A 12,638-nucleotide genomic window follows, 5' to 3' on the forward strand; every position below is an offset into this window, starting at 1 on the left:
ACTTACATGTATATACATTATTTGGGCCACCTCGCCACCCCCAACATAAGTTTTGATATAAAACATTATCTGGATTTAATGGTGGACACACGTATCAAACTCTACAACTAAGAGCTTCCTACAGAAAATTCAGGAACTATTGAAAATATCTGAGAAACTTTTTAAATGGGCTTTCTCTTCCATTTGGAAGAAAAGCTGAAAGAGTTTGTGGGCCACTTAGTCACCGAAAATCTGCCTCTAGGCCTCCAACTGAATATATTAGCCATTGATAATCTGCAAATATAAACGGCTCCTGTTTTTGTTTTTTTTTAAATTGACAAATGGGATGGGTCTGCATCAAATTAAAAAGCTTCTGCACAGCAAAGGAAACAATTACCAGAGCAAATAGCCTACAAAATGGGAGAAAATCTTTGCCATCTATTCAGGAAGGGAATTTGTAACCAGAACATGTAAAGAACTCAAAAATTAAACACTAAAAGAAGAAATATCTAATCAATAAATGGGCAAATGAACTGAACAGACATTTCTCGAAGTACAAATGGCAAATGAATACATGAAAAAGTGCTTACCATCTTTAGCTGTCAGGAAAAAAAAAAAAAATCAAAACTACATTGAAGTCAGACCCCAGTGGCTCATAACTGTAATCCTAGCTACTCAGGAGGATCATGGTTTGAGGCCAGCCTGGGCAAACAGTTTGAAAAGACCCTATCTGGAAAATACCTAACACAAAAAGGGGGGGGGGGTGGAGTGGTTCAAGTGGTAGAGCACCTGCCTTCCAAGCGTGAAGCCCTGAGTTCAAACCCCAGTACCACCAAAAAACCCCAAAAACTGTAATGAGATTCTATCATCTCACCCATTAGAATGACTCTTATCAGGGCTGGTGGAGTGGCTCAAGTGGTAACAGTGCCTGTTCAGCAAGCATGAGGCCAAGCTGAAACCTCAGTTCTGCCAAAAAAAAAAAAAAAAAAAAAAAAAATCAGGAATGACTCTCAAGAAATCCAATAAATGTTGGCAAGCTTGGGGGAGGAACCCTTACAAATTGTTGGTGGGAATATTAGTCCAGTCACTATGGAAACCAGCTCCTCAAAAAGCTAAAATTAGAATTACCATACTATCCAGCTATACCACTCCTGGGTATACACCTAAAGGAATCAAAGCTACCTGTATGTTTATCTTGGCACTATTCACAATAGCCAAGTTATGAAACTCAACCTGGGTGTCCATCAATGGGTAAATGGATAAAGAAAATGTGGCACATATACACAATGAACTATTAGTTAGCCATGAAGATTCATCATATTATCTGCAGGAAAATGGGGTGGAACTGGAACTCATTATGTTAAGCAAAATAAACCAGACTCAGGATAACAAATCTCACATAATTCCCTCATACGCACAATCTAAAGACATGGGGTGGGGAGGTGGACCAAATAATGTATACACATGTAAATAAATGTAAAAACGACAAAATTTAAAAACCACTAGGTAAGAAAAGAAAAAAAAAAAAAAAAGACAAGAGTAAGCCTTCCAGTGCTTATCACAGGTGTGCTTTTACACTGACTGAACAGAAAGTAGAGGCAAAGTAAATCTACCCTATATACACCTCAACCCAGGCTCTGTGTTGTGTAATGTGTGTATGGGAATTTAAAATTTTTAGTTTTGAGGACTGGTGGTGTGGCTCAAATGGTAGAGCACCTGCCTAGCAAATGAGGTCCTGAGTTCAAGCCCCAATACCACCACCACCAAAAAAAACAAAAAAACAAAAAAAAAAACCTAAAAATAGGTTTTTTTAAAAAATTATTTTCAGTACTGGGTATTGAACTAAGGCCTCAAACTTTTATTATTGAGTTTGGTCAAATTCACAAATAACGCAGGCTTACTGTACACTGTTTTCCTTGTCATTAGACCTAGACGTCCCACAGTCCACTGAAACTTAGTATTTACAAAGACCAAACACCTCTTGGCTTTCCTTTCTGTTCTAAATACCCAGTCTTTTTTGTATTCCTACTTTAACTGGCTGTGTCACTACCAAGTCATTAAGTTTTCCACAGTCTTTTTCATCTCCTTCCAAGTCTGAATGACCTTGTCTCCTTATGTATCTTGATTTCATCTCTACTTCCCTCTGCTGCAGCTGTCAGCAGTGCCTCATAAAGTCTCCCTCTCCTATTCCACCTTCCCCCTCAACTGGGGTTGGAACTCAGGGCCTTAAATTTACTAGCTAAGCAACTCTACCATTGGAGTACCTCCAGTCCCTGAATTTCGTTTTGTCGGTAAGGTCATACTAGGAATTGAATATATCTTTGTGCTCCATAGGCAAGTGCTCTACCACTTGAACTACACTGCCAGCCTTCCAACTTTGCCTCAATTACTTCATCTTATTATTTCCTATTCCATTCTAATCTTCCTATTACATTTTGCATATTTCAATTCACCTATTAGTGAATTTCAATATGTAACTTTGCTTAACATCCATCAAAGGCTCTTGCTGGGCGCCAGTGGCTCATTACCATCCTAGCTACTCAGGAGGCAGAGATCAGGAGGATCTCAGTTCCAAGCCAGACTGAGCAAATAGTTCGAGACCCTATCTCAAAAAAATAGGGCTGATGGAGAGTGGCTCAAATGGTAGAATGTAAGGTCGAGTTCAACTGCAGTATCACGCACACACACACGCACACACACACACACACACACACAAAGAGGTCTCTCAGTTGATTATAGACTCAAGACCAAATTTCCTCAGTTTGCACTTGTTTGTAGGTTCCTATCTATCTGTACAATAATCTCATCTTTTATTGCCAGCATATCAAATTATTTGTAGTTTCCCAGAAACATGCCTCTGAATTTGCTATGCCTGCCATATTCTGCTTGGCCTACCCTCTCCTCTGGGAGCCATACTGAATCCCAGGGCTTATAACTCAATCTCAGAATTTTCCTTCCACAAATATTTTAAGACAAGAGTCATTCAAAAAGATCCCTGACCTGAATGGTTTGGCTAATTAAAAAAATTATTGAGGGCTGGAGGTCTGGCTCAAGTGGTAGAATATCTGCCTAGCAAGCATGAAGGCCTGAATTCAAATCCCAATACTGCAAAAAAACCCAAAAAAAAACAAAAAAATTACCGGAGTAAAATATGAGCACATACTCCAGAACATACATAGGTAATTCCAGCTTACATGTGGCATGAAAACTCCTTATGAGTAAACAAGAAATGGGTGAAAAATTGTAATTTATTGAAACTCAACTCAAAAAATATAAGATGCTGTAGTGTACAATATATTACACAAAGCACCCTCAGGTGCACATTCAAGTCAAGTAAGAACTCCGTATCCCTTTCCCTCACCCTCCCACCCTGGGACCTTAGTATTTGTTCCATATACAATCATGCACACTTATTTGAAAAAGGAAGCCCCAGTATATTTTTGATGTATTAATTAGCACCAAACAAGAGTACAGTTCCATTTCTTTTTAATAAACAAAAAAAGACAAAAAAAAAAAAAAAAAACCAATCAATAAACCAACTGGAGAGCTAATGGACTCAGCCAATACTGCTGACATAGATATTATACATTCATGTAAATACACAGCCTATTCTACCCTAAACAACAGTGTGGCTGGTTCTCAGCCTTTGTTCATGTTGGCAATTGTCCCCATGTTGCAGTGTTGGAGCCAGTCTGTTTCTAAAGCAAAATTGCTATTTAGGAACTTCCTACACAAAGCTCATCTGTCTTTTTTGTCGGGAACAAGTCTAAGATTGGTGTGGAAAACTTAGATCTTTCAAGCACAACCACTGGTCGAAGATAATGAAGCTGTTTTAAGGCAAGCTCTCCACAGTCTGTTAATGCTTTGTCCAATACAACCCTCAGGTTTTCCAAGGAAGGAACTGTTGCTGTTTCAGCTACTATTAAAGGTGGGATTGAAGTCAGGTTCTCATGAATTGTAGAGTCACTGGAAGAATGAGGTATGTCAACTTCTGGGTCATTGTCATTCACCATATTATTTGCCATATCACTCCCTGTTAAGTCATTACTGGGTTGTGAAGAATTACTTAATGTTAAGTGCTCTGAAGGCTCCCAGTCATCAAAATCATCTTCTTTCTCTTCACTTTCCTGAATAAATTTCAGAAATGAAGATTCAAATCCCATAGGTTTATAAGTCTTCAAATCAAATGACTTAGGTTGTGAATGCTTCCTAAAATTCTCTTTTGGGACATGGGTTGAATTTTTTACAGTGTTTTCTTGCCCTGAACTATGCTGCCCAGTTTCTTCTTTGATCCTTGGTAAAGGCAGCTGGAAATTCGTGAAGTAAGTCCCATTTTCAGTTCCACTGGGATTAGGTATGGAATTTTCTATTTTACAGGGAGGAGACTGAACTATATTACATTGTTCCAAAGAAGTGGTTTCTGAACTGTGGTTGCATTTCAAAGTTCCCCTGTAGAGCAGAGTGTCTGCATCAAATACTGGGTTGTTTTCTGTACACCCTTTCTGACATCCATTTCTTTCACCTGGATGGCAGGAATCAGTGTTCTGGAGGGTTGCACTGCTGTCACCCGGAGAATGGCTGTGCTTTGCATGCTCTGATTCACAGCTTCTACTTTCTTCTTTCTTTATACAGGGCTCTGCTTCAGAAGGGGGTTCTTCCTTAATTTTTGTACCGTACTTAACACAAACAACAAGGTTTTCCATTTGTTGCTCTAAATAGGCACTACTCATCTGATGGGTACGTTTGTAATGCCTCACTATGCTGCTCTCCAACTTCACCACAGATAAACATCCTTGAACCATACAGGGGTACTGTGTGTGCTCTGACTGCTCTACACACATATGGAGGGCTTCAGCTCTTGTTTTAAAACTAATTGGAGCTTTCTTTTCTTTGATTAAGCCACATTTTTTAGTTTTAGCATTAAATGACCTCCTGGTAGTTTGATGTTCTTGCAACTGAGTATGAGCTGTTGGACAAACCTTTTCACTCCGTAGTAGCCTTTCATTTGCTACTTTCTGGCTTCTGAAGAGATCATCATAATAGTCCTTATGTCGGTAATATACATGTTGTGAGTAATTACTGCGATGAGTGAAGATCTGGCCACAGCCATTAAGATCACAATGAATTTCATAATCTGAATGTATTTCTCCTTCAATATTATGCTGTTCCACCAAGTGGTGTTTCAACTTGCTGAATGTATAAAAAACAGCAGGGCACTGAGGCTGGTTACAGGAAAACCTTGCCATAGATTCAGCTTCAGAAAGTACTTTTGGCTCTTCAATATGGTCTAGGTTATGAGAGTCACTACAGTGCTTAGCAAGAGCTTTGGAACACAGGAAGCGTTTGTTACATTCCTTGTATTTGCAAGCAAATATCTTTTTACATTTTACAAGTTCCCTTTTGGTTCTTGCTTTGTCCTTTTCTAAACATAACTGTTCTTTGTTGTACTGATGTACAGTTCTGTAATGGCGAATCAAACCTTTCAGATTGGTGAATGAGGAGTTGCAAGTTTTATGGATACAATGGAATGGTTTGTGGTATTTATTCAAAATATAGCACAGATTTCCTTTAGCAACAGTTCGCCTGCTACCTCTTCCCTCTCTTCCTTCTCCTTCTTCTCTATGGCCGCCTACTGGTGATGAAATATCAGATGTTTTACTTTCTGTTTCTTCACAAGATGATTCCAAATCTGTTTCTGAACTGCATTCATCTTTTTTAGAATGACACTGTGTCTTCTCAGAGTTACTGCTGGGATCACCTCTAAGTTCGGCAGAACAATCACCTTTCAATCTGTCTACTGAGCAAGGGCCTTCATGATCACATTTTTCATTGTCTAACAGTTTATGAGTTGCTCTGTCACTGCCAATTTGATGTTTATTTTTATAATGAATCCTCAGGTGGGTTTTTCTCGTAAATGACCTTTGGCAAATATGACACCGGAATGGAGAGTACCGGTGTTGAAACATGGTTAACTGAAGGACTTTTTCTTTCGAGTAATTATGCTTTTTAAGGTAATGCATTAACAAAGCCTCTCTGGTCACAAATTCATACTTGCATCCTTGAAGCTCACAGAAAAAAGGCTTAGCAGCCAATTGTGCAAGGTACTGACTTGGCATATTTTCATCTTGATTCTGAAAATTAAGGTCTGAGATAGATGAAACAGACTGAAGAGACTTAGCACCACTGGATGGGTACCCCTGCAATGACCCTGAGAAAGATCCATGTGCTATTGAGTTTTTCAAGCTTAAATGTTTCAAGCGTAACAGAAGTTCCAACATAGTATCCTCTGTACATGGCCTTTTAGAAGCACAAATGGAGGCTTCTGAGGAATAACCTTGATGTTCTCGCTTACATTTAGTATGAATATTGTGATCTAGACCTTCATCTGGAGAGTCACTGTTTGTATCTGAGCTGGGCTTAGGTTCTGCATCAAACTTGTCAGTTGTCTGATTGTGTTCATTACCCAAACAGGGGAAAAGGTCTTTCGTCTTTATCTTCTTGGGTTTGAAATGGTATGGATGCACCTTCCGTAAATGCTTCTGCATCCCCCTTGCATTTTTGTATGTGGAACCACAGCCATCAAAACCACAGGTAAACTTAGTCCCATCAAAACAAACTGCCATATTGGAACATTTTTCTTTTAAACTTGAGGACACAAAAACTTTCTCATGAGATAATAATATATCCTGCATGGTTTCGGAGTGATCTAGTGGGTCAATTAACTCTTCATTCATTGAAGCTGAAGAGCTATGACTTAACTGATCACTAGAATTACTGTCACTGTTTTCTTTCAGATTTTCTGCAGCATCTATTTGAGAGCCAGCAGTTCCTGCACAGAAAAGATCCTCGGGTAAATGTGACTTATCAGTTTGGTCAAGTAGATGGGACTGATCAACACAATCTTGCTTTTCTCCTGCTGCAAGCTCCTCAAGTTTCACAGATTTCTTTATGCCTCCATCTGAACTTTCAACATTATGCATTGAGAGGTGGTTCTGGTATTCAATTTTGGAATAATAGAACTTTTTACAGCCAAGAAAGTTGCATGTATAGGATGCATCCCTAAAATGTTGTGCTTCATGGTGGTAAAGCTGTCCCAAGTCACTGAAAACAATATTACAGCCATTTAATTCACATTTATAACGAAGATCATCATGTTTTTGTTTATGATTAAGTAGTTCATTCACTGATCCAAACCTAGCATAGCAATCTATAGATACACACATGTAAGGCTGAGGACCACAATGCACTTGTTCATGTTCTCGCAGGTGAAAAGCAGACATGAAATGTCGCCGACAATAAGTACACTTTTCTCTTCTATTTTTCATATCCAAGTAGTGCTTGGCATTTTCATCATTATTTTGGTGTTCAGCTTTAAGATGCACACTTAAGTATTTAAATTGTTTAAACACACGGGAACAGTCTGTACCAGGACATGGGTACAAATCTCTGTCCTGCAGGTGGCAATCTTCTAATTTGCTGAATGTGACATATTCATGAGATTCTCCTTTGGCTTGTTCACTCAATGACTGATTTTGTTCCAAGGCTGCAGAGGGGCTCTTAGGACAAATACCCTTTTGAGAGCCTTTTAACAGTAATTTCTTTCTAGAGCGGTCCCTTCTGCTTGGTGGCATCTTAACATGTTCCATCACATGAGGAACAAATATTTCTTTTCTCTTGAACTTTTTAATACAAACTGGGCAGGTATAAATTCCATCTTCCATATGCATCTTAGAATGATGAAGAATCCTGGCCTCTATACATTCCCGTTTACATAATAAACAGAAAAACTTATACTGAAGCCACCTCTGGTATCTTTCAGAAGAACCAATGGGCTTTTTGTCTCTTTTCTCCTTATGCTGATCTGCCAAATCTCTTCTTCTGTATTGTTTATCTTCTTTACCTTCATCATAGTCACTGAGAAATGACTCTAAAACATCGGTGTCATTAATAGACATTTCATAGCCACTTAAATCATCATCAGAATCGGAGGCTTCTTGTCCTAGGAGTTGGTGGCAGTGTCGTTTTAAAGTTTTCCAGTCCCAAAATTCAGGATCAAAAGGCCAGTGGGCTTTTAAAGCTAACAAGAGCTCACATCGGAGAGAATTTGGAACTGGTGCATTTTCTTCATCAAATTTTTGATCTGGTTGCAAATACAGTTCTTCCAACATATTAAATCCATCCAAACTGGGTTCAATTAAGAATTCTGTAAGTTGACAGGCTCGTCTAACTTCTAAATCTTCTGGTAAAAGACAGGAAATTGTTTTACAGACTGATGCCTTCATTTCTTCATCTTCACTTGATCTTAGTTGAAGAGCTCTGACACACAGCAGAATTGATACCCCAAGACCAGCATCTTGTGCCTGTAAAAAAAAAAAAGAAAAAAAGGAAAACCAAGTCATTTTTGCATATGTAAAGATTACATTAACTTCCATTGATAAGTTATTTTCATTTCTCCAGAGCTCTAAGAACATGCCCATAACCCCAGACCTCCAGAAGCTAAAGTAAGAGGGTTGCAAGACTGAGGGCAGCCTGGACTATATAGTGAGACTCTGTCTCAGAAACAAACAAAAATAGCACACCTGCTTAGAAAGTTTGAGGCCATGACTTCACCTCCCTCCCCCAGTACAAACTAAAAAACCAAAGCAAACACACCAACCTAAATAAAAACAAACAAACAAACACTTTAGGAGTTCTTAAATATTTCTTCATGCAAGTTACATTTAGATCCTTCTTATCTCAACATGCAAAAGACTGGATTAGTCTACAATATTAACAACAATGTGTATTTACATAGTATCCACCTTTATAAGGCAGCATATTAAGCAGTTCCTAACCCTAAAGGAATTCACCAATCTGTCACAATATGTAAGCAATAATGCCTATGAATCCAAAGGATTATAGGATAAATAAAGTCACTGAAGGATTCAAAGAGTGGTAAGCCAGGTAAAAAGGACAGTGTTTAAAGTTGGGTGTGTTGGTGCTCAGCTGTAATACCTGCACTTGGGAAGATAAGGAGGACTGCACGTTTGAGGCCAGCCTGGGCTATATCATAAGATGCTGCCTCAAAAAAAAATTAATTAATTAAAACAAAATAAAGACAGGGTTTAAATAAATAGGGAAAGAGGAAACACAGGTGTAGAAGTGAGTCTAAAATTGAATCCAATTTAAGGAACTCCATGTGCAAAAAAATACTTTTTTCCCCACAAAACCCCATGATCCTTCTCTATTTCCTCCGAAAAGAATTTAGTACTTTATAGTTGCAGGTGTACCAAATGCCAGCTTTCCAAAGAATAATAGAAATTTAAAAATCTCTCTAAAACAACAGATTCTCAGAAACTAGTTAAAAATCAGGAAGAAGACATGGTCATATGTGATAAAAGATAAGTATGTACAAGATAATTCTTTATCTGAGAGGCTGAAATGAAATGTGAAAATAGGACAAGCAAAGGAAAGCAGGATCATATGGCTTAAAACACTGGCCAAGAGCATACAGTTGTTTTTGTTGTTGTTTTTTGCAGTGCTGGGGCTTGAACTCAGGGCCTACACCTTAAGCCACTCTGCCAGCCCTTTTTTGTGATGAGTTTTTTTGAGATAGAGTCTTATAACTATTTGCCCAGGCTGGCTTTGAACCATGATCCTCCTGATCTCTGCCTCCTGAGTAGCTAGGAGTGCCACCAGCGCCTGGCAAGAACATAGAGTTTACAGTAAAACTCAGTTTCAGTCTCTCTCTCTGGTTTCAACTCAGGGATTTATACTTGCTAGGCAGGTGCTCTACTACTTAAGCCATGCTGCTAGGCCTTTTTGCTCTGGTATTTCCCTCTTCGATCACAACCCTTGTATTTTAAGCTTCCTGTCACTGCTGGGATGACAGACACATGCCACCACACCCAGCTTTTTACTGTTGAGATAAGGGTCTCACAACTTTTTTTCCCAGGATGGCCTCCAACCATGATCTTCCTGATCTTAGCTTTTCATGTAGCTAGGATTACAGGTGTAAGTCACGGGCACCCAGCCCAGTTCACTGGCAAAGTAATAGTGGTAGTATTCAGTTTTTCTCTTAAGGTTGCTATAAAAATGAAATAATATAAAGTGATTGCTACAATGCTGGCACATAATAAATACCCAAGAGAATACCATGTAAAACAACTCAGAGTAAATCCCACTATTCAACCCAGGAAACAATTTATTGCTAAGCAATTATTCTGTGTACTGTGAACATAAAGAAATAATTGCTTAAAGAACCCTTAATATGTCTTAGGGCACTTATTCTAAATAAACTTTTTGGCATATATTGTCCTCATTTCAGAGATTAAAAAACCAAGGCTCAGGAGGTTAAGCTGTCCCATGTCATCAGCTAGTGAACAGAGAAACAAAGATATAAACCTTAAGCAATGTATTTCCAGAGCCTGAAGTCTTAACTACATTACATCTTATACTGATTCCAATCTTAAATGGCTTGGCTATTTCCTATGTGCCCTTTGTATAATATGCCAACTGGCCAATTTCTTCAAATTTCAGCTACACATTTTATATCCTCATATTAATTTATATTCACCACTCCTTTAGCCAGTAATCTACTCATTATGTGTAATGGTTTTTCTAGTTTTCTTTGAAAAGTGTTAGTAATTTTATAGATTTTATCATCTCAACTGGATTAGGCTGCTTAAGAAAGAATGGACATTTGCTGTAGTCTGCCTCAGTCTTCCAAGAGGAATTAAATAACAAGAACTTATGGATAATGCATGAATTATCTTAAAATTTACCTGACATTCTCCATGTCCTCTGTGCTCTTATTTATAAGTGACGATTTTGTATCACATTGTTCTTTTAAACCAAGAGACCAAAAATCTAGCCAAACTGCTGCAAACTAGGTATATATAATCCTTACAATTCACATATCTCTAATTTTCAAATTGTTTATTACTAAGGAGAAGGGATAAACTAGACAAAGCCGTGCTTTCCAAAACAGTAGCACCATCCATAGGTTCCAGTAAAAAGGAGACTATGGCATATAAAATGGATTCAAGATGATCTTCCTCCTTATACCTTCTACCTTAAAATACAACCACATCTACATTGATTTTGCCACACTGATTTTTTTTTTTTTTTTGCAGTACTGGGATTTGAACTCTGGGCCTCATGCTTCCAAGGCAGGTGCTCTTAATGCTTGCACCACTCCACCAGCCCTTTTTTGTGATGGGCATTTTCAAGAAAGGGTCTCATGAGCTATTTGCTGGGGGCTGGCTTCGAACTGAGATCCTCTTCATCTCTGTTTCCTGAGTAGCTAGGATTACAGGCATAAGCTACCAGCGCCTGGCTAATTTTTTTTTTTTTAAGGTCTTGAGCTATAACCTGGATTTTCAAAAGTCAACTCTTCCACTTTTATCTTTCTCAGGTCACAGATTCAAAGTTTAATAAGTAAGCATAGTTAAGTGATAATCTGGTTTAAACTCTTTATTTACCAAAAACTGAAGGTTAGTTTAAAAAGAAAGAAAAAAGCTATATTCCAAAGGCCTTTCCACTGTACACTATTGGCTCTTGCTAGAGGCCACATACCCACACAGGCTCTTTAGTGCCAATAACCTGATCCATCTTAAGGCTGTGTGACTTCTTGTATACATCTATAATCCCAGTACTCAGAAGGATGAGGCAGGAGGTTAATGAGTTTGAGCCCAGTCTCCAAACAAAAATAAAAACCTGTTGATTCCTAAGGAGGCAATCTGTAGAAAGAGTTATATTGCCAATTCCGTAATTTTATTAAACTCCACTGTTCAGAATTTTTCTTATGGCCACCAGGAATTGCCTGTTATCATCTCACCCATATCTTCTCTACAGCCACAATCAGCATAGAAAGTAAAAATTACTCACTTCAGTTTGTATAACTCTAATCAGGCAAAACAAATGCTGCTGTGTTTTAGCTATGACACCAAACTGACGACAGCGCTCCAAAAAAGTATCTAAAGAAGGGTCAATTCTTCTTTGCAGTTTACTCCAAAAAAGAGTCAGCTCCCTATAAAGAAAATAGATTATGTTAAAACATTTAAAACAACTGGTATTTGCTGCTTATACTTCTGACAATCTTGGTTTTTTGGTTAATGAAGGTAAGTTGACGATAGAGGCAACAAAAACTAGATGAAAAGCTGTCTACATTCACTGCTGCTTTCTCTCAAACTGATAACATTTTGAAGAAAAGCTCCCTGAAAATTCTAATTTCTTTCTTCTTTGTGTATGGGGAAAAATAAAAACAAAAAATGACTGTACTTCCTTTATGATGATATTTTTAAAAAACCTTATTTAGATCCTATCTTATTTGAAAAGGTTTTATTCCTTACACTGCTAATTAATTATATGAACTAAATGAAACCCTGTTCTGCTGGCATGGAAGATCAGGTATCACTACACCACCAAGGAAATCTGTACAGCTAATAGGTCTTATAATGGCATACTTCTATACACTGATCTTACGAGCCTGAACTGTCATGATGCTACTTCAAGTTTCTTGGAATGCTTAAATTTCACCAAAAAAAGTAAAATGGCATTCTTGGAAATGGTTAAAATATAGGCTCTCACAAATATTAATTATGGAGACAAAGAAAAGCTTGAGAGAAATAAATTAAATAAAAATATTTAATGTGTAAGAGAAAAGCGCTCAAGCAATA

General features: G+C 38.0%; 1 protein-coding gene and 1 non-coding gene across 2 annotated transcripts in view; one reads left to right on the top strand and one right to left on the bottom strand.

The window, feature by feature from the left end:
* Positions 1-1,521: 1,521 nt before the first annotated feature.
* On the top strand, positions 1,522-1,648 carry LOC141425366 (small nucleolar RNA SNORA51). The gene has a single exon (XR_012450422.1). It is a non-coding gene; the product is annotated as a small nucleolar RNA SNORA51 (small nucleolar RNA).
* Positions 1,649-3,471: 1,823 nt separating this feature from the next.
* The window catches only part of Rlf (RLF zinc finger), a 72,944-nt gene continuing 63,777 nt past the window's right edge, over positions 3,472-12,638 (bottom strand). Inside the window, exons 7-8 of the mRNA XM_020171672.2 lie at positions 11,848-11,989; positions 3,472-8,339 (exon numbers count right to left, since the gene is read on the bottom strand). Of these exons, the coding sequence (XP_020027261.2) occupies positions 3,696-8,339; positions 11,848-11,989 (4,786 nt within the window). The 3' untranslated portion in view covers positions 3,472-3,695. The remainder of the gene's footprint in view (positions 8,340-11,847; positions 11,990-12,638) is intronic.

This window comes from Castor canadensis, chromosome 7 (assembly GCF_047511655.1).
Source record: "Castor canadensis chromosome 7, mCasCan1.hap1v2, whole genome shotgun sequence".
Taxonomy (NCBI): domain Eukaryota; kingdom Metazoa; phylum Chordata; class Mammalia; order Rodentia; family Castoridae; genus Castor; species Castor canadensis.